Source organism: Crinia signifera, chromosome 5 (genome assembly GCF_055691185.1).
Source record: "Crinia signifera chromosome 5, ASM5569118v1, whole genome shotgun sequence".
In the NCBI taxonomy this organism is placed as follows: Eukaryota; Metazoa; Chordata; class Amphibia; order Anura; family Myobatrachidae; genus Crinia; species Crinia signifera.
This window is the reverse complement of record NC_139221.1, coordinates 297923583-297944245: the sequence shown is the minus strand read 5'-3', so window position 1 is coordinate 297944245 and position 20663 is coordinate 297923583. Positions and strand designations below refer to the sequence as shown.

The 20663-nt window shown below is 44.6% G+C and overlaps 1 protein-coding gene across 1 annotated transcript in view; it reads right to left on the bottom strand.

Moving 5' to 3' along the window:
* Nucleotides 1–1033: 1033 nt before the first annotated feature.
* The window catches only part of ST8SIA6 (ST8 alpha-N-acetyl-neuraminide alpha-2,8-sialyltransferase 6), a 102909-nt gene continuing 83279 nt past the window's right edge, over nucleotides 1034–20663 (bottom strand). Inside the window, exons 7-8 of the mRNA XM_083189338.1 lie at nucleotides 6018–6110; nucleotides 1034–4855 (exon numbers count right to left, since the gene is read on the bottom strand). Of these exons, the coding sequence (XP_083045464.1) occupies nucleotides 4387–4855; nucleotides 6018–6110 (562 nt within the window). The 3' untranslated portion in view covers nucleotides 1034–4386. The remainder of the gene's footprint in view (nucleotides 4856–6017; nucleotides 6111–20663) is intronic.

Sequence of the window (20663 nt, the reverse complement as noted above, 5' to 3'; positions counted from 1 at the left end):
TGCGACCTAACCCATGTCGACCTAACGCTAAGTCGACCTAAACCCACGTCGATCTTGTCCCATGCCGACTTAGATACCTGTCAACCTTCAACCATGTCAACCTAGTTGCATGTCGACCCAATGGTGTCGATCTTATGACTGTCGACCTAAGTGTGGTTGATAAAACGATCCACGCCCCTTCTAAAACGTCCAGATTTTGGGGGGTTATTCAATCCCAGCCACTATTTCCACCTGTGTAAATATTGGCCATTGCCTATTCATGGCTGCAGTTTTCGACAGCATTGAAGTGACTTTTTTTAAAGTCGGATCTGTTTTTTTCAAAAAGGGCTTGTCTAATTCCCAGCCATTTCTCAACAATTTTTGGCCATTTTTGCAAACTTCAGACTTTTCAACACTCGACAGTCGGAGCAATGAATTCCGACTATCAAGTTGCAGTCGTGAGAAGCAAATTATTTCATTCAGCCCAGCAGTTATGGAGGTTCATTCTATTCACTGCATAGTTGCCTAGCTAAAGAGGAGACGCTGCTTCCGTCATCAGGGGACAGGCTGTCAGATATTAAGCTCCATCTCCAAATGCTGTGATTCATGGATCTGCAAGGAGGGGCGGGGCTAAATGGCACAAAGTTGCACCCATAATACCCACCCCCTTCCTCACGGACCCGCAGTTCCCCGTAAAATCTCCTCATCTTGCCCGCTTTACTAAGAAAAGGGTGAGATGCAGGTGTTCCGCCCATTCTTCCATGGGTCTGTGGGAGAATAGGCGAGTGTTATTAAACATGACACTATATAGCAGGGCAATGGTGAAAGGATTGCACGTGTATCTGGGACTAGTAAGAATGGCAGTGAAAGGACATACAGTATGGCCATGGCTCCTCGGAGGGATTCAGTATGAAATCCCGGCGGTCGGGATCCCGGCGTTCAAAATCCTGACGCCGGAATCCCGACCGCCGAAATCCCGACAGAGGGGGACGTGGATCGCCCCCCCCCTTGCGGGCTTGCTGCGCTCGCCACGCAGCGGGCCTGGTGCCTCGCTACGCTCGGCACGCTAATTGATTCTCCCTCCAGGGGTGTCGTGGACACCCACGGAGGGAGAAAGTGTCTGGATTTCGGCGGTCGGGATTCCAGAGTCGGGATTCTGAACGCCGGGATCCCGACCGCCGGGATTTAAACTGCATCCCCCTCGGAGATGTGGCCACCCCCCTCCCCCCAAGGTGGATTCTATCAGAATGATAGGAGACAGGCAGAACCAAAACCGTCAGCAGTGTTGCCTGCAGTAGGAGGATAGAAGGAGAACACCAGCAAGCCGGCTCCTGGCACCCGAACAATGCATCTTACAGTTGCCGGGACTGGTGCAGGTCCATAAGCAGTGATGGGACTGTGCATGTACAAAACACTGGCTTCTAAGGACTGTATTGGCTGCCATGGGAGAATTTAGGGGACAGGTCGCCCCCAGACACAACATTATTGGTCACCCCCATCACGTCAATGTCCTCATGTTAGGGCTTCTCGATTACCAAAGCAATACTAACCTAACCCATCCATCCACCATCACAAGTTATTGATCAGTGAGGTGGCTAATTTCACTTGGGGGAAGGGGGTCCTGTAAGATGATTGGTTTCTGTAGTCCAGTGCAAATGAATTGCCTAAATGCATTATCAGTAAATCAGTAAGTTTAGGCATAAAGTAGGTAGGTCATTGTGCATTCGCATTTATATGATCGCCATGTGTGGTACTTTGGGATTAATATAAAACTATTCAGCCTACTGTATGTTCTATCCGCTGCTCCTGTTGCCAAACATCATGCTTATACTTTTTGTGCAGAGACAGTAACTTCGAGGAAGAGCAAATTCTGGCTGACGATAGACAATATGGCTTTATCACAGAGGATTATGCGGACAATGACATTTCAGTTGACATTTTCAGGACTGGATATTATGATGAGTCACAGGGAGATGAGATACAGTATCTGGCAGCCAATCACATGCTTATAAATACTGGCGGTTATCAGTACTTTCCATGGACCTTCCCCAAGGAACACCTCACAGAGGAACGGCAACAATAGGTGGAGATGAACCAAAGTAAGAACAGTATAACACTGCAATGTGTAACTTAGAACAAATTCATACTAAATATCCCTTTGTGGTCATTACATATCTAAGGCATGGTTTCCCAAACTCCATTATAACAGTCCAGGTTGTAAAGATATCCATGGTTTAGTCCAGATGGTTTAATCAAATTGACTGTGGTACTAATTATGTCCTTAAGCGTGGAAATCCTTAAAACCTGGACTGTAATGGTAAAGTCTGGGAAACTCTGATCTAAGGGATAAATGTGACTCATGGGTGGTATTTTACAGCATAAAGGTACAACTTGTAGGGGGGCAGTACAACTATGATAGAATATTGTACCTTTTAGGTCATGTTTGTATATTTCATTCATGTACCACAAAACTTTATAAACAGTGAATGCTCAAACCAGCGAATACAATTGCATGGTTCACGTTCTAATTCATGCAGTGAAATAGTGCATACCCCCAACAGTAACATTCTAATACTCAACCGCCCTACTTTGGACACTCAGTCCTCAATTTGGAGGACTGCACTGTAAACAGGACTTTCATTCCAGTCTGTGGAAGGCTTGGAGGTCTTACATTACTGCGGGTGACTCCACAGTGTGCACCTTAAAATGTGTATTTTTTCTGGAAGACAAGTGCACACAGGGGTACAACCACACCGCGATTTTGGGGTACTACTTACCCATATTGGGGCACTACTGGGGGGGCCAAGCCAGCCATGGAGGAAGAACACTGGGCCTCCTATGTGCAGTCTTTGAAGTGCAAATTTAGCAAAGCATGGGTGGCCACAAGCTCACGTCTGGCCACGCCCCCAGCATAGCTCTGAACATAGAAACATAGAATGTCGATAAGAACCACTTGGCCCATCCAGTCTGCCCATTTTTTAAACATGTTCCCTCAATTCATATTTGATCTTTATTTCTTTGTAAGGATATCAATATGCCTATCCCAAGCATGTTTAAATTGCTCGACTGTATTTAATTCTACCACCTCTGATGGGAGGCTGTTCCACTTATCCACTACCCTTTCGGTGAAGTAATTTTTCCTCAAATTTCCCCTGAATCTTCCTCCCTCTAGTTTCAGTGCATGTCCTCGTGATGTTTTGCTCCTCTTCCTGTGCCCACTAAATCTCTCTACAACTAGATATCAATTTTTACGGGCTAGTCCAGGTTGTTAAACCTTTTTTTTTCATTCTACTTGGGTGGTGGCACAGTCTCAGCAAAATAAAAGCTCAATCAGATCTCGATGGCCATGGGAAGATTGAGCCGCTTTTATTTCAATGCCGTAACCCATCAAGAAGTAGGCAGAGAAACATCTAAAGTTATGAAGCACATTCCTATTCTCCTTGAAATGACCCCAATGGGATTTTCTCATCAGAACCATCTGTCACATTCACCAGAAACATGGGGAGAGATGTATCAACCCTTATAAAGAGGACAAGTGGAGAAGTTGACCATAGCAACCAATCATGTTAGAAGATGTTCTAGATAAACGATCTCTCTTTTTGAGTGGAGGAATGTTACTCATATTTCGTCAAGGCAAGATACTTCTATATACAAATAAAGTGTTTACTAAACCTAGATTTCTAAATGGTCTTTGATGAGTTTCATTGTTCGTTTGGATCTCTCCAATCTACACATCCATTCGCTAACAAAAATACTGTTTTTTTCTTTAAAAACTTAAAAAAATGTAAACAATTTCAAATCGTGAAATTCATCGTCCACGTTCCTGAGTTTGTTTGGCACGTCGATAAATAAATAAATCTCCGCAAAATCTCCCAAAATAAAAAAAACACAACCAGCGATGAAAACGTATACTACGATCTCAGCCATAATAAAAGCTGATATTATCTTTGCTTCCTCCTAAGTGCCCGTAATTTCGCGATAAACACATGCATTTCCGTGTTTTCCGATTGTGCAGAAATTATATTGCAATTAAAAGTCTTTACTCTTGGGTCTGTATTGCGCGGTAGTTAGTACAGCTACCCTTTTTGTGGTATGTTCTTTAGCAGTGAAAACAAAAATAAATCTTAAAATATTTTCATAAATTACTGGAGAACACCAATCCTGATTGTTTTTCACTATACGGGTATGCAATAAACAGGTCCCGCCCACTCGTGTCACATGACACAAGAGTTGTTTTTTTTTTAGCAGCAAGTGAGGGCAAAACACCTCTATATATTTATGTACGTATGTATATAGATCACCTCACGAAGGCATCTTGTTTATTTCCGAACTTACCTCAGGAGGAGGTAGACTAAACCAACGTTTAGTATTGAGTCACCAGATTAAAAAAAGATCGACTTTCAATTTTCATCTCTTGTCACACTTGCCAATTTGAAGTTTAAGTACTCCTTTGTAATGAAGCTGAAGGACTTGATAAAATTCTTTGGGCATTGCATGAAATCCGGGCTTTGGCAGCTGGTTGTCATAGTAGTGATGGCTAATTGGTTTCCCGTTTAGGTTTTTGGAGAAAGGCCAGAATCCATATAGCTTGACGTCCTCGCAGAGTTCTATGGCTGCGCTGGTTATCATGAATCCAGTGGAGAGGCGATAAGCCCTTACCCCCCTCCCTCTCCAAAACTGAGCAAGGCTTTTAAGATAATTGGGATGGAAAAAAATAGCTCTCTGTTTTGCTTGGTACTTTTTCAGTACGTGATGTACCTCAAAAGAGATGGCTGTGTTACTGCTGTATGAGAATGCCGGCAATAATAGAAATGAGTAACCGTAGCTTGTCAGGTTCTTCAGAAACGCCGTCTTCATCTCGTTAAGTTTCCCGTATCTACAGAGACAAATTGCCCAGAGAAGTTACATCATGTAACAGTGACATCATTATAGCAATCCGCTCTTACGAACTGAACTATGGGGGCCAGTTCAAACTTGTTTGCAAAGGTCCGATTCCATCCCTGTCACCGCATGCGCAGTCCCCCGCAGCGAGCCACTTTGGAAAATTTTTCATTTGCTGGGGCGCTCGATGCCTGATTGACAGGCAGAGGGGGTTTCGGGGCGGGCATTTTCTTAAATGTCTCCCAAAAAAATGGTGGGGGTGCCCATAGAAATGCTGGGTGTGCCCCTGTCTGCCTGTCTGCTTGGGGAGGGCCTATGACATCACATGACATCAGTGCCTGCCTTCGATTCGGCCATCACCCTTCAACTAAAAAGTAAGTCCTGGCTTACTTTTTTACAGGGAACAGAGGAAAAATCATTCGATGGTGAGCAACCATCGAATGATCCGGGCCCCCAAACGGCACCCCCCTTGCGCATGCCGGTACCCCCCCTCGCACGCCGGCACCACCCCTCCCCCTCGCACGCCGGCACCCCCCCTCCCCCTCGCACGCCGGCACCCCCCCCCCTCTTGTGCCGGCACCCAGCCAATTACTATTACGGTGCACAGTGCAGCCTGCAGAGCGCCGAGCCCCTCTGTAGCCTAGGATCGGCGCTCTGCAGGCTGCACTGTGTATTGTGCGTGCATGTACGCCGGCGCCGTGTGGCACTGTGTGGTTGCGGGTGGGGTGCTGTGCCACTGTGAGCAGCTGCCTGGGCCCATCCAGAGGCCGGGGCCCAGGTCAGCTGTACCCCTGGCACCCCCCTGGCGGCGGCCCTGCGAACGATTATTCCTCTGTGCGGGCTCATGCTCGCAACATAGTGAGGGGATCCGGCCGGCGGGGCGGTCATGCGTTCACTGGGGCAGTGAAAACGAAAATAGGGCCAAATTTGGATCCGTATGAATGGTTCTCAATCGGTCCCTTCATTTGTGACAATCTGTTTCAACCGTCTGAAGGTAAGTCTACCTATCCTGGTGACAGATTGCTGTACTATAAGCTAGAATACAGCTGTTGGGAAAACTCTCTTTATAAAGGGTTGTTTACAACCAGTTCTTTGAAACAGCATCATACAGTACATTACTCATCGTAATATGAACTATGGAGGGTGCCTACACTTACTTCAAAGCAATGATGCTTGGATTTACTGTGACAAGGTCTGTCTTCTTTCCAACATCAGCGCTCACATTTCCCAAAACTGGGGGAAGGTTACACCTGGAACAAAGAGCAGAGAGCAGTTACCTAACAACTACAAAATGTAGCAACTCCTTTAATCCCCAAACATTTCAAGAACAAATACAGAAATTAATGTTACATTTTCTGCGGCACTACAAAGACTGAACATAATGGATCCAATCAGAAGAGTTCATGAATGTCTGCCTCTGTCCAACAGGACTACATTACCTCCGACTGTATGCATACATAAAGGCCACCTACACTTATCCGATTTGGGCCGATTTCGCCCGATTCCAACAGCCCAAACCAGATGTGTTTGACACCCCATACGACCCGGTGCGCAAGGGTCCCTACAGTTTGAACCGGCTGCATTGGTCCTGGACCACCAACCAGTTCTGACAATATGCTGTGACTCCTTTACTTCTTGCTGCAAAATTTCAAAGTTCAGATCTCAAAGGACAAGTGACTCCAGTTAATATATCATTAATCGCTTGAGTCATGGATATAAGCTGTCATGTCGTAAGTTGTTCAAGAACAAAGCAAAGGACAATGACTTAATGTACTCCAGATCTCAAATGTTCTTTAATCTAACAAGTCATTACAATTTAACGATTTATAACAGTAGTATTATCTACAATCAAAAATGTATCTTATTACTTTACCCTGCTAAACTGTGCTCTAAAGACTAGCGCTGCATTGAGATCAGGAGATTAAAAAAATTAATATGGCCCATAAATAATGCTGCTTACTCAGCGGCCTATTGAAAAAATAACTAAGTGCTTTTACTGGTCTCATTTATTACTGTTAATAAAGAATACAAGAACATACATTTCTTCCCTTACTTACTGTGCGCACAACTGCAGAGCAGCAATGATATTTGGCTACATTTAAATCTGACGATATAGAAAATAGAAGTTGGCGAAAAGGCTGCTGGGGGGAGTGACCGGAAGAGGAAGCCGCACGGACGCACATCGGCGTGTCCTGTGCATGATCCTCGGACCGGAGTCTAGAGCCTGAGTGTGCCGGAGGTTATTGAGGACAATTTCCCCAGAAACGGGACCTTACCGCTGGGAAGGGGTGCCGGAGTGTGCGGACTGTAACAGCCCCGAAAACGAAGCCCCACCGCCGGGCAGGTTCTTCCCTCGGAGCCGGGCTCAGGACGGAGCTGCGGGTTGAGGGGGAGTCTGCAGGAGGCGAGTGACGTCAGGGCTAAGGGAGAGCCCGGGGGCGGCGAAGCTGTGCAGAAATCACACATACTAGAAGCCGGCGGGAAGCAGCGGAGACTGAGCCAGAGGCTCAGACTGGACGTTTGAAGCCACAGCGGCTCAGGTATCATGGGGGACCTGCAGGAGGTGCAGTGATTGGCAGGACGCGGTGCAAGGAGGCTTGGATAAAGACCTAATTGCAGAGTGCACACCGTCTCCTCAGAGCCGGGCACTGAGACAGAGCAGGTGCTGCAGGCTGAGGCAGGACGGTGCTGCAACAAGACACAGCACTAAGTCCAAGGAAGAATCCAGCAAGGACCTGGCAGTGCCCCCAGAGAGAGACCCTGGCTAAGAAAGGAGACCCAGAGCCGGGGAGAGCCAGAGAACGCAGAGAGGCCGCAGAGAGGACGCAGAGAAACCCAGCGCGACCCAGAGTGAGAGCCCAGGCTGCCCCAGTGGTGAGAGCGGAGGTGCGTGCAGCACGTGGATTGAAGAGCACCATAGAAAAGCATACTGTCTCCTTCAGAGCCGGGCACGGAGGTGCTGCAGGCTGAGGTAGAGACAGGGAAGACTCAGGACTGTGTAGAAACAGAGAGCCCTTCGGGGACCCGAGTCGACAGTTGGTGAGTGCTATACAATCTATAATTCTTTTACACAGCCACATGAAAAATAGGTGGTGACCTATACAGTTAAACCCTGTAGGGTAATTGTATAACTGCCCGAAGAAGCATATTAGAACCTAGAGTATTCCCCACCACTGACCCCGTCCCTCGGAGCCGGGAGCCCGGTCGTGATCGGGCACTGCAGGTTGAGGAGGTGGTCGGGTGGGAGAACAGTGGGTATCAAGAAGCAGGAGCCTTGGGCCCTGGGGAGCCGGAGTTTGGCAGACTGGTGCAGCATAAAAAAAAAAAAAAAAAAAAGCGGAGCACTAAGTGGGTTTAAAGAGCCGGGAGAGGGCACGAACTGAGACCCCCCAGTTAAAAAGGAGAGAAGCGATACCTGCCAAACAGGGTGAATAGAGGCCTAAAGATAAGAAAAACCACTCCCCAATCTCATAAGAAGAGACATCATGAAAGACAGAAAGAGAGACTAAATGGGTAAATGAGAATATGATTCTGTCCCCAACAGAATAGATCAGAAGCAGGGAGGGGAGGGGGATAAAACCATCGGAGGAGAAGATTAGAGAAGGAGAGGGGTCAGGCCAAAGAAGCAAAATGTCGGGAAAAAATCGAAAAAATGTGGTGCAAGAGCAATCATCCTTTTTTGAGGGGAAAAAAAACAAACAAACACCTAAGGAAATATCTTCACCAGGGCCCCCGCCAAGTCCGTCAAGCTCAATACTACGAGCCGAGACAGCACAGGGGGTAGAATTAGACCACTATGACTCACTCATACAGAGAATCACCGCGTCATTTAAGACGGAGCTGAAAGCCGCAGTGGCAGAATTGAAAAGCGATCTGGGGTCTCTAGGGGGCCGAATTGACACATTGGAGCAAAAATCTGATGAAATATGTAAATTTCAAGAAGGTCTGGGTCAGGAGGTTAGAGATATGAAGATTGAAATTAACTTACTTAAAGACCAAATAGAAGACCAGGAGAATCGCTCTAGAAGGCAAAATTTGCGAATAAGAAATGTACCGGAGCTAATCGATAATCAAAGCTTGCCAATTTATTTGAATGGTCTCTTGCAATATATGCTTCCTGACAGTAAAGAAGAACATTTATTGTTAGACAGAGCCCATAGGGCCCTGAGAGCCCCCCCTTCACCGGACCAACCACCCAGAGACATAATAATACGGTTGCACTATGACCATATCAAGGCCAGGATTTTGGAGTTTAGCAGGGGCTCCCCATCAATTAAATACAAAGAATCCACTATTCAAATCTTTCAAGACCTGGCACCAATAACTTTGAGAAAGAGAAGAGAGATGGGTCATATTACAAAAGCATTAAGAGAGCAAAAAATCAATTATAGATGGGGGTTCCCATTCGCTTTATATTTTTACCACAATGGAAGGAAACATATTTTGAAAGAGCCTGAAGCGGGTGCAGAGACTTTGAAAGGATTAGGACTCAGCATCCAGCCTCAAGAAATTAAAGACCCGGGAGCAACGACAGAGCGAAATAGACCACCCAGACAGGAATGGTCGAAGACACGATAAGGATACTCTCTGCAAAAGAAGAGAGAGAAGAAGGGAAGAAAGGGAAAAAAAAATACTTTTAAATATTTCTTTGTTGGTACTTTTTCAATTTATTTTTTTTTTTTTTTTTTTTGTCTTTTATATATTAAGTGCAAAGACAGTGCGAAGTGAAACGTAGAGCAAAATAGATGTGAACCCAAGCACAGAGTGAACACCAGACACTATAATTGTATTTCCGGTATGCCTCTGGACCTGTTTTGAGGATGGGGTTAGAGGTTAACACGAGAATTTATGCAGTTATCTATATATTTGTTTTTTATTTATTTATTTTTTTCTCACTATTTTTCATGTTGTCACACACAAGGGGGGGGAGAGGAGGGAGGGGGGGAGGAGGGGTGGGGGAAGGGAGGATAGGGAGAAAAAAAAAAGATATATTTGCACGTGGAAATTTTTTAAGGTAGATATGTTTAAGCATAGAAGGGAAAAATGAAGAGCTTGGAAGCGGGTTTAGACTGGTATCCTATTTAACACTATAATTAATTGTTTTACTCAGTTTGTTTATATGATAGTAAAGTAATATGAGGAAGAAGGGGCACTAAGTATGTTTTTGGTCATTGCGTCTTTTAATTAGTTTGATTCACTTTTTCCTTGGCCAAAAATTGGGTAAACACCAATGGGGAAAGAAAAAAGGGAGGGGGAGGGAGGGGGGGGGAAGGGGGAAGGGGAGAGAAAAGAAAAAAAAGAATACATATCATAATCACAGATAGATCCCTGGGATCCTGATAAATACAAGAAAAAGGTTTACATGCAAATGAACACGAATGCTACACTAGCACTGGGAGTAAGACGAGTCAAAATAAGAGCTATATGACCTTTACATTTTTTTTTTTTTTTTTTTTTTTTTTTTTTTGTTAGGGTTTGGGCTTCTCTCCCTGTCTTTTCTTATCCCCCTCCCTCTCTCTCCCCCGTGTCCCCTCCCCTTCCCTCTCCTTTCTCTATCATTCTGGTCCGGACTGTTGTTTATATAGGACAGCAGCATATAAGAAGAAATTTGGGAGGGCTGGGGGGGTGGGGGCGGGGTATCGGGGGGGGAGGGGAGGAGGTGGTGGGAAGAGACAGACTAGGTTATATAGATAGAGATCAAAACGGCGCTTTGGGGGCCTAAGGGGGTAAAATATTAAGGGAAAGCCGAGAGAACCAGTGCTCCATTAGCTTAACAGATAAAAATAAAGGTGTAGAGCATGGAGGAATTAAATCAGAGAGATCACCCACACGCCCCCAAACTAAGAAGAGGTGTATAGATACTTCCTATAAGGAATTTATTAAAAAGATAATAATATTATTGTTATCCGTTTTTTTTTTTTTTTTTTTTTCTTTCCCTGCTTCTTCTCCTTTTCTCCTCTCCTCCCCCCTCCCCCCCCCCTAGCGCCCTCTTGCCCATCTCTTTTCAAGTTCTGGTTGAAGATGCCTTAAGGAAGGAAAGAAAAAGAAAGGAGATGGGAGGGGGGTAGAAAGAAAAAAAAAAAAAAAAAAAAAGGAGTTGGGATAAACAGAAGGGTATCTCATTGCCCAAGTCTCTTCTTGATTTCCCTCCCCCCCACAATTTCTTTGTTGACCCCCCAAACTGCATATTAAAAATCCATCTGGGTGATAGACCCCCACAGTTTGGGAATCCGTTTAAGAAAAAGTTAACGGACATGAGGGTGCGCTGTGACGCACCATATCTTATATGTTTAATGTTGTACTGTATGTTTTTATATGTTTGCCTAATTGTTTGTTTTCCCAACCTTGACCTTAAAACTCTTCCCTTCCCTCCCCTCGGGTGTGACCAGGATAAATATCAGTATAAAGGTTTGCAAGTTCTGAGAAAAAAATTCTTTTGGTACCCGCCATGACTTTGAATGTGATGTCATTAAATGTAAATGGTCTTAATTCTCCCCGTAAAAGAGCAATGGCGATTCAGTTTTTTAAGAAACAGAAAATAAAGATTCTCCTATTGCAGGAAACCCACTTTAAAAAAGAACACCCACTTTTGAAGTCGCAAGTATTCCCAGTTGGCTATTATGCGACAAGCGATAAAAAAACAAAAGGTACTGCCATCTTACTTCATAAGTCCCTCCCTTATAAGATAGAAAAAACATATGAAGACCCTAAAGGTCGATTTAATATTTTAGTCCTTCTGATTGGGAGCAATCTGTTAACAGTGGCGTCGGTCTACGTCCCCAATGCGGAACAAAAAATGTTCTACGCTGATTTTTTTAAACAGTTTAATAAAATAGCAAAGGGTAAAACAATTATCGGGGGGGATTTTAATGCAATTATGGATATAAAATGGGACAGGAAAGCAGACCACCCCCCAAGTCACACAGTAATCCAAGAATCTAAAAGATTGAAAGAAAAAGTCACCTCTAGTGGCCTGTATGATGTGTGGAGGGTCCTTTACCCTAACGAGGGGACCTATACGCATTATTCGATTCCCCACAAGGTGTATTCAAGATTGGATCTCTTTCTGGTGGATATAAAACTAACAGAGGACCTGGTGAAAGCATGGGTAACACCAGTGGTCTGGTCAGACCACTTGGCGGTCTCAGTAACCATTCAAATGGGTAGGGTTGAGGCAGTGGACTTTAAATGGAGACTCAATGCGTCAATTCTCTCAAAAAAAGAACACAGTAATGAGATAGAAAAATCTTTAGCAGAGTTCTTTGAAATAAATAATACAACAGATATGCCACCCACAATTATTTGGGAAGCGCATAAGGCGACAATAAGGGGTCGGATAATGAAATTAACTAAAATACAAAAAATAAAAGACGAAAAGCTAATTGGGAATTTAGAACAACAAGTAAGGGAGCTGACAATAAGACACCAAAAAAACCCGAAACGTAGCCTGTTTAGTAATCTATTGTTACTAAAAAATCAACTGTTCCAACTATATTCAGACAAAACGGCAAAAACAATGAAATGGTTAAAATATAAGTTCTATTCAAAGGGGGACAAAGCTGACTCACTATTGGCATATAGAATTCAAAAGCGTAAACAGAGAGATCGGATATTTGCAATTAGAGATGATAAGAACAACTTAATCCAAGACCCCCGAGCCATGGCCCAGTGTTTTAGAGATTTTTATGATAAACTTTACAATATACCAAATACAATAAACAAAGAAGAATTTGATAGTCGGTTTGAGAGGTTTATATCAGCTGGTAAGTTACCAAAATTGACCGGCTCTCAAGTAGATATATTAGAAACCCCTATAACACAGGAAGAGATCGAATCAACGATTAATACTTTAAAAAATGCTTCGGCACCCGGCCCGGACGGTTTTTCGGCAATATATTATAAAAAATTTAGTAAGATCTTATCTCCCCAATTAAAAACGCTATTTAACTCGATACTAGATGGGCAAGCATGGGACTCGGCAACAACCACAGCAGAGATTATAGTCATACCTAAATCAGACCGTGACCCCACTTTATGTAGAAATTATAGGCCGATATCCCTATTAAATTCAGATCTTAAATTATTTGCTAAGATCATGGGGAATCGACTAGCCAGAGTAATCCCCTCACTAATACACCCAGACCAAGTGGGATTTATCCCAAATAGACAGGCTTTTGAGAATACCAGAAGAGCAATCAGCTCAATTGCTTTTATCAATAATGTAAAAACGCCGTCCCTGATTATGAGTTTAGACGCGGAAAAAGCCTTTGACAGGGTTTCCTGGCCCTATATGAATAACCTCCTACCAAGATTTGGATTTGGGGGAAAGTTCCTGGCAGGAATCCAGGCCTTGTACAGGAACCCTGTTGCAAAGGTAGTCATTAACGGTCTAAAATCGGGCTCCTTTTCAATAGGGAACGGGACAAGACAAGGGTGCCCCCTCTCCCCCATGATCTTTGCGTTGATGATTGAGCCCTTAGTGGCAACAATAAGAAATGAGAGAGAAATAAAAGGTATTAAAATCGGGGTAGAGGAGTATAAAACGGCATTGTATGCCGATGACATACTTTTGACAATAACGGATCCTTTAGAGTCTCTAAACAAAACATTTGAGATAATCCAGGAGTTTAGCATAATTTCAAATTTTAAAATAAATAAAGAAAAAACTGAAGTTCTGGAACTTCATCTCCCCTTGGAGATGATAGGGAGGATTAAAGCATTATATACATTTAACTGGGAAAAACAACATATTAAATATTTAGGAATAAACCTAACAAAAAACTACCATCAATTATATAATGCAAATTTCCCTAGACTAATAACAGAAATCACAGAGGATCTAAGGGGCTGGGCGAAGATACAGCTGTCATGGACAGGCAGAGCAAACGTTCTAAAAATGAATATCTTACCACGAATGCTCTACCTGTTCCAGTCGTTAGCCATAAGAATCCCGGCAACAACTTTTAAATGCTGGCATGACTTAATGTCGCGCTTTCTGTGGTTGGGAAAGAGACCAAGGGTGCGTCTGAAAACCTTACAAAGGGGGACTAAAGAGGGTGGACTGGGCGTCCCAAACCTAAGATACTACTATTGTGCAGCACATATTTCACAAATAATTCTTTGGCATTCCAATAGGGGGTCACGTAGATGGGCACAGTTAGAGTCGGAGTTAGTAAAGGTGCACTCAATTGCTACACTTCCATGGATATCAAAGACGATGAGACCCATGTTGGTCAAGGACTGCCCCACGGTGGAATTTTCCCTTTCCCTATGGGATAAATTAAATAAAGAATACAAACTAACGGCCAGCCCTGCCAGACTCTTCCCAATTCGGGATAATCCCCAATTTCCACCTAGCCAGGAAACCCATTATAAAAAAATTTGGGCTAAGACGGACATTTTTTTTATTAACGAATTGGTAGTAGCAGACAAATTATTATCATTAGTTGAGATTCGAGAAAAATATGAGGTACCAGGTTTAGGTGGTTACCAGTACTTACAGATACAAAGCTATTTCTCCCGATCACAACAAAAAACCCAGCTGGGAACAAAAATTGAAGATCTATGTCAGAAGAGGTCAATCTCTAAGGGATTGATCTCAATAATATATCCAATCCTGCTGGGCTATGGGAGGCAAAGCCGAGAAACACATGAATTATCATGGGAGAAGGATCTAGGGAAACAGCTTCAACCAGAGACCTGGACCATAATTAGAAAAAATTTGATTTCAGTCTCGCAATCTATTAGATTTAGGGAAAACTCTTTTAAAATATATTCCCGGTGGTATCTAACCCCAAATAGATTAAAACGCATATACCCGGACGCAACAGAGAGTTGCTGGCGGAACTGTGGACATAATGGGAATTTAATTCACATTTTCTGGGAATGCCCGCGGATTCAGAAAACCTGGAGATTTACATCAGATTTGATTTATCAAATCGTGGGTATTAGACTCCCAAAGGCCCCCGAATATATGCTGCTCCCCATGAACATACCAGGAGTAAGACACCCCATACAAAGATTTATATGGCATGTGCTAAGTGCTGTAAAAATAAAAATAGCGGTGAATTGGAAGACGGTAAAGGCCCCAGCTGAAATAGCAATAAAAGAAATGATTTGGCACCTGTTCCACATGGAACACCTATCTAGTCTGGTGGAAGAGAAAATGGAGATCTTTAAAGAAACTTGGTCACCTTGGTTAAGATATAATAATTTGCCGACTGATTGAAAAAGAAAAGTAAAGAGAATAGAGGGAGGGAAAGAATGGGACGAGGAAGCAGGAGATAAAGAGATTTAAAAATAGGGAACATAAGAAGGAGAGTAAAACCTTTATTAGGATAAAGAAACCTTAAAACACCCGTCACCCCCCCACCCCCCCCCACCCCCCCCCCCCCCCCCCCCCCCCCCCTCCATTTCCCTACCCTTCCCCCTTTGGTTTACTAATGTGGGATAGAAAAAAAAAAAAATAATGATTTAATGAAGCGGGCTATCCCCACCCCCTGTACCCCATATCCTCCCCCCAGTATCCTAATTCTTATATGTTGTGTCTGTCTGTCAATGTTGTGTACGTGGTTTAGTTGTTTAGTGGTTGACAAGTGGAGATATAAAAATCAGACGTAAAACTAATAGGCGATAAACTATTGTAATTTAGGGGAAAGCCCAATAGGTATCAGACATAAAGTCAATGGTGACTTTTCTGAAATTTAACAAAGCACAACCCTAAGGACCTCACAAGCTATTAAAATAAATTAAAAAGGAGTTAAAGAGAAAGGACTGATCCAGGATAGGCTAATATTAAGGAATAGGAAACTCTGAAGTATTTGTAATAAATAGGATAACAGGGACCCTATATTCATACTCCAGTAGGTGAAGATACTGATATAGGAACAAAATGAATCCTTTTAGTTGTTGTTATAAGTAGCCTATCCACTGGTATACTATGTTTTCTTCTGTTCAGGGGCGGCGAATCGGATTAAGGACTGCGGGTAAAAAGTAAATAAATGTAAACTGTTATAAAGGATAAATTTTAAGAATTTGGTGGAAGATCTTGGAATAACGGGATTGATAGAATAAATTAAAGTAGAGCAGAAGGAATAACGCAGCCCTCGGCCGAGAAGCTCACCCTCCTAGCTATTGGGTACGCGGGGAACTACTTTCATTGTGGTTTTTTTTTTTTTATATATATATATGTCTGAAAGTTATATGTCTGTAATTGTTAACCACAGAAAGTGGCATATGTAAAGACCTATATTTTTGAAAATAAATAAAAAAGTATTAAAAAAAAAAAAAGAAAATAGAAGTTGGCTCCTAAAAATACATTTATTTTTAATAATTTGTGTCTAGTCCTAATTTTTTATCTCATTCATAAATATTACATTTTATTTGTTTTGTAAGTGTTTGTTATAAATATCTAGGGCCTCATTCAGAGGTGGCCACAGTCTCAGTCACAATTTTCTGTCACAAATCTGGGGCCACGCAGCCAGATCTGCGCCGGGCTTCCACCGGTCCACACTGTCAGAGTCCTGGCGCCTGACAATTGTATTTTACAGGTGCCAGGACCCTGGCAGGGGGAACCGGTGAAGACCCAGCAGTGTGGAGCGGTGGAAATCCGGCGCAGATCTGGAGGCGTGGCCACCAGCAGTCCGGCCCATGCACAGTACGAGCGATTACAAACTAGACGCTATTGTTTATGAATGATGCCCCTTTTGAACTCCCTGGCAGATGGTATATTACATACACGCTGAGCGATATAGTTAACAATATCGTTCAGTGACGTCAACTCGTCCTTGCTCTGCACAAGCAGCTGTTGGCGATATAGGACCTTATTCTAGTTGATTCGCAAGGCTGTGAATTTGCAGACTTGCGAATCAACCAGACGCCGCCCTGCGAATGCCGATACGCACACCCCCCCCCTTGCACGCCGCATTCGTATGCACAGGCTGTGAATGGATGTTTAACATAAACATCCATTTGCAGGCTGTGGGGGAACACGCACATCATTCGATGGTCGCCTAATGACCATCGAATGATGTAGAAGGCACACGCACATCTAAGGTTACTCTCAGGTAACCTTAGATGTGCGAGGACATTCAGAAGGAAGTGGGTGGGCAGCTGACACCCAGCACCCACGCCATTGGACGATTTCCATGGGTGTTCCCATGAAGTGCTTGGCGTTCCCATGAAGTGCTCGGCGTTCCCATGGGCATGACTAACCACCACCACCCCACGACCCCCGGCCACAGCCTTGACTGCATGCACCTAGAGAACAGTCTGTTTGCCATGGCCGCACGCACCCGGCGTATACACATGTGCAGAAATGCAGCTGCACATGCTCATATGCAAAATATCAGGGACGTGCAGTCTGGGGAGGCAAGGGAGGCAGTGCCTCTCCTGTCATTTATAAAATAAAATAAAAAAATACAAATATAATATTCATAACACATATACTGTGTTATAAATATCTTATTAGTATTTTTTTTACAGTGTATGGGGGAAATGCTGTGTGGGAAGTTGGAAGGCAGCGGGAGCTGTGCCTCCCGCTGACAATGAAAAACTGTCAGCAGCGGGGGGCAGGGCTAATTGCGGGCACAAAAAGAGGCTGAAAAGCCCATTGAAAAATAATGGGTAAGCGGCACCTGCACATCTGCCTCAGTGACAGGGATGTGTCAGTCCACATCACTGAGACAGATGTGATAGGATCAGCGTCGTGGGGAGGGCTGTTCCAGTGGAGCGTGACCTCCTGGAGTCGGGGGAAAGAGAACAGCCAGCGCTGCAGGTAGGCAGAGCGCCTGCCCTGGGACGTGGCAGCATGTAGGAGATCAGCGGGGGATTAGTGTGGTGGCTGGCTGTCCGGCAGCGCAGAGGTGACCAGGGATGATTTGCTCACCTTGCGCCATGCTGTGGGATGTGTCAGCGGGGATGTGGAGGCTGTCCGGCTCCTGCTGGGGGGGGTGATCCATAGATGTGCTGTGATAGCACATATCTTGCGGTCGGGAGGCATCGTGAGTATGCTCCCGGCTGCACTGATCCCCTGGTGCGCAGCGGCGAAGCATCCGCTCTGCTTGTAACCAGGTGTAAACAGCTGCGCAGTACTATGAATGGGGCAAACCACAAAGGAGCTGTTCCCTTTTGCGTCTGGACCCTCCTGTCTCTCATAAGTCAAATGGTAAAGGCTAAGCTGTTTTCCACCCTCCAGGAACCAGGTAAGTGCCTGGGGGTTTTTGTACTTTGCACCAAATGGCAGATATAAACTGTCACTATGTCTCCCTACTGTCACTGTCACTGTCCCCCCCCCCCTGTCACTGTCCCGTGTCCCCACACTGTCACTGTCCCCACATCCCCCTGCTGTCACTGTCCTTGTGTCCCCCACTGTCACTGTCCCTGTGATCCACCACTGTTACTGTCCCCAAGTCCCCCCTGCTGTCACTGTTCCCACATCGCCCACTGTCACTGTCCCCACTGTCTCCAAAAGCAGCTGCCTCACCTGACACTAACCTCACCGCACGTCACTGCAAAATATGGGTACTCGTGCGAACGTACGGTGCTTGTGAACGGACCAGAATAACCCGGACCAGAGCTGCATGTACAGACGACAAATGACCGTGGAGCACACATCGATAGTGACCCTACACACGGGACGATATTCCAAAACATATCGTTTAGAATGGCAAAAATTTGCAGAATCCTTTGTAATATGGCGTAGTGTGCGTACTTCTTCAAAATCTTCAAATTATCTAAAAACTAGAGCTAATTTTATAATAAAATGTTACCACATTACTACAGGAAGGCTTTATAAAAAATAAACACATTGGATTTTTTCCATCCTACAACTGGAGTTGTTCCTTAGCCATGGAAACAAACTGTGGACTGTTTGCATGGTTATAAATATTGCTATTGAGAGTCATTGATTTACATGCTATCTGCCGAGGTCAGCAACAGCCTGATATTGGGTCTTTAACAGACAATTTCAGGCAGAAGTGTCATTTCAACATAAAGATTTTAATCAGAAAACTCAAACTTTCAGTGGAGTTTTCCTTTATTATGCTTTTTTTGCACAACCCTAATGTGCCCGGGGCAGGGTTTCACCATATCAAGGGGAAGACTTATGTAACCTTTTCTGCAGGTATCACTGATATGCAAAACTGAGCTCACCAATGCTTCAAAAACCAGTGTAAGTTCCTCTGGCTTTACCACTGCTACACTTTCCACCATGGTGTTTCCACAGAACATCTTGCAGTGTGCAGTGGAAAGGGACTATGTTCTTCCCAAAGTAGTCACCCATATGGGAAAGAACTGTGTAGTGGCTTACACTGATGATGTCACTCTGCGTAGACTGCCAACGAGAAACTGTGTAATGCAAAACTGAGCCCAATCATACAGCAACACTGCAGCATTGTAAGACTTGTTGGATATCCAGTGGGAGACAAAATATTCATGGAGGAATGTCCCTGTTCTCCCATCTGGTATAGTATTCCAGTCACCGGCTGGAACCCTTGGATGCATATAGCTGGATTATATGGAATCTAACTGGTTTCCCCATATACTATGCTCCCTATTATAATGCAGTACACTGGTTGTACCCCTACCGCTCCCGCCAACCACACTACAGCACAGAATAAAGATACCATCCGTATCTCTGCACTATTTGAACACTACATATTTGAGAAAATCTAGTTAAACAATGCAATGTAGACTGCTGAAGTTAGGTAACTCCAAGTTTGGGTATGACACACCGACAGTCGGGATTCCGACAGTCATTTCTCCGACGTCGGAATCCCAAATGCACAGTAGGGGGAGTGCAATGAAGCCCCGTGCGGGGTCGCTGCGCTCGCCACCTATTTTATTCTCCCTCTATGGGGGTCGTGGACCCCCACGAGGGAGCAGTCGGGATTTCGGAATCCCGACTGTCGGGGAGCCGTCCGGCACCCACAAGTTTATCTCACTGTGGGAGACATGGATCGTGACTTGAGAGACAAGGTGGAGAAGCTGCCCAAGCAACCAATGAGCTTCTGACACTTCATCTGCTCGTCTAGATAAATTATAATTAGCATCTTATTTGTTGGTTCGGCCAAAGTTTCCACTTTATCTACCTCCAAGACTTTACTAGGACATAGGACTTTGTACCTCTGATGAAATGACATGTATAGCTGAAACGTTGATTTGCCTGAAACATGACAGAAACTAACTGATCACTAATCCTGGTGTATACATCTTATACAAGGACTTTCATATAAAAAAAACGGTACTTGTTTCCTAGCACAGCGCCCACGATATTAAGTTGTATGGCATCGCATCGCATGCCATATGCCCGCATGCGATGCGATTTTAAATTGTATAAGCCCCTATATGATTTTTAATTGTATAAGCACCCTACCTAATGCAACCCCACACCACCCCCACTATCAACGCCAACCCGAAGCGTGGCGAGTGCAGTGAGCCTGCAAGGGGTGGCGGTACGCGTCCTCTGACCTTTTCATACCCCCACTATCCACGTTGGTGTGGAGTTGATTTTATATAGTGTGGCGAGCGCAGCGAGCCACCGAGCCCGAAGTGTAGCGAGCACGGCGAGCCCCGCGAAGGGACGCGTATTACTTTACATGTATTCCGCGTCCCCTCGCTGCGCTCGCCACGCTATCTAGATTCAACTCAACTCCACGCCGACGTGGATAGTGGGGGTATGAAAAGGTCGGAGGACGCGTACCGCTGCGCTTCGGGTTGGCGTTGATAGTGGGGGTGGCGTGGGGGTGCATTTAAAATTGTAAGCACCCATTACGGTGCTTATACAATTAATTATCTTATAGGGG